Raw genomic sequence first — 1,167 nt, 5'->3', positions numbered from 1 at the left:
TTAACTAGACCGGATCATCAGCAATGCAAAAGTGCAGTACAGGCTGCACTGGAGGAGCAGCTTGCACCTTACTGCGGGTGGGCCCAGCAAATGGCTATTCACCGTCTCCTGTTTCTAGAGCCTCCCTGGCCTCTCTCACGCGAAGAACGACATTTGCTCGAAAATCTTTACGTGCAGCCTGCAGTTTGGTGGTCACCGGCGCAGGAGAACAGGTTTTTCACAACCCTTGCAGAGAGGCGTGTAAGGGGCGCTTTGAATCCTGATGAGGAGCCCATTCAGCTCCTTCTGCAGCTTTTGTCGGCGTCTTTGACTCCTCCGCAAAGACAGCATTTGGCCGCTCTCCTTGGCGTGCCACATTCGCAGCGCGCAAGTCATCAACCGCCAACGATTCTGTCAACAGAGCATACAGCAGTTCCTACACCTGGCCAAATGAGGACCATGGCTCTTCTTCAGCGTGTCCTAGAAGGTGAAACGCTGAGTCCTGTTGAAAATGGTCTTTTACAGGAGGGAATCCTGCGGGAACTTTTGCAGTTGTTGCCCTGTGAAGACGTGCAAGTGCTTTATAGTTTGGTGCTCTCCAGTGATCCGATTCCTGTACGTCGATACGGTGTACCGATTCTGGAGGAGTTGCAGTCTGCTCGGGCCCTGTGGGAATCCGGGGGAAACATCATGGGGTATGTGAGACAGATAGGCAGCAGTGGGCTCCGGCAGCTTTTTATATATTGTCTGGCCGCTTCCCTGACCTTCCAGCAGCGTAAAATAATATCACAATTACTAGGCGAGAATCCGGAGAAGCAGAAACCCGATGAGGAGCAGGAAGGCTCTCAAGACACCTCTGCAGGCATGCAACCAGGCGTCTACCCAGCGAATTGCCCACTTCATGGGGAAGCTGTGGGAGATAGAGCGACGGAGGATCCAAAAGCCCGATGCGGGCGAGATAAGGAAGTCTGCAGCGCTGCGAAGGTGGCAGGAGGAGGTCCTGCTGATTTGCAAATGGAGCCGATGATCGCATTGACTCGCGAACAGGCAGGTATGCTTGAGCATCTGCTAGAGTTGCGCCATGCTGGTTGCCAGGCTTCACGGGAAGACGACGTGCTAGCAGACGTGCTCAGCAGGTTCAAGTTTTCAGGGCCAGCTTTTGACCACCCGCTTCAGCTTGTGCATCAG

At 54.0% G+C, this 1,167-nt stretch overlaps 1 protein-coding gene across 1 annotated transcript in view; it reads left to right on the top strand.

Annotated features, from left to right (window-relative positions):
* Positions 1–1,142, top strand: part of EMH_0072640 (uncharacterized protein) — a gene marked incomplete at both ends in the record, with an annotated part of 1,452 nt that extends 310 nt beyond the window's left edge. Inside the window, 2 exons of the mRNA XM_013499237.1 lie at positions 178–1,030; positions 1,075–1,142. Coding sequence (XP_013354691.1) covers positions 178–1,030; positions 1,075–1,142 — 921 coding nt within the window. The remainder of the gene's footprint in view (positions 1–177; positions 1,031–1,074) is intronic.
* Between the last annotated feature and the right edge of the window lie 25 nt (positions 1,143–1,167).

Source organism: Eimeria mitis, genomic scaffold, assembly GCF_000499745.2.
Source record: "Eimeria mitis Houghton genomic scaffold, Emh_scaff4122, whole genome shotgun sequence".
Taxonomy (NCBI): Eukaryota; Apicomplexa; class Conoidasida; order Eucoccidiorida; family Eimeriidae; genus Eimeria; species Eimeria mitis.
This window is presented reverse-complemented; position numbering and strand designations above follow the sequence as displayed.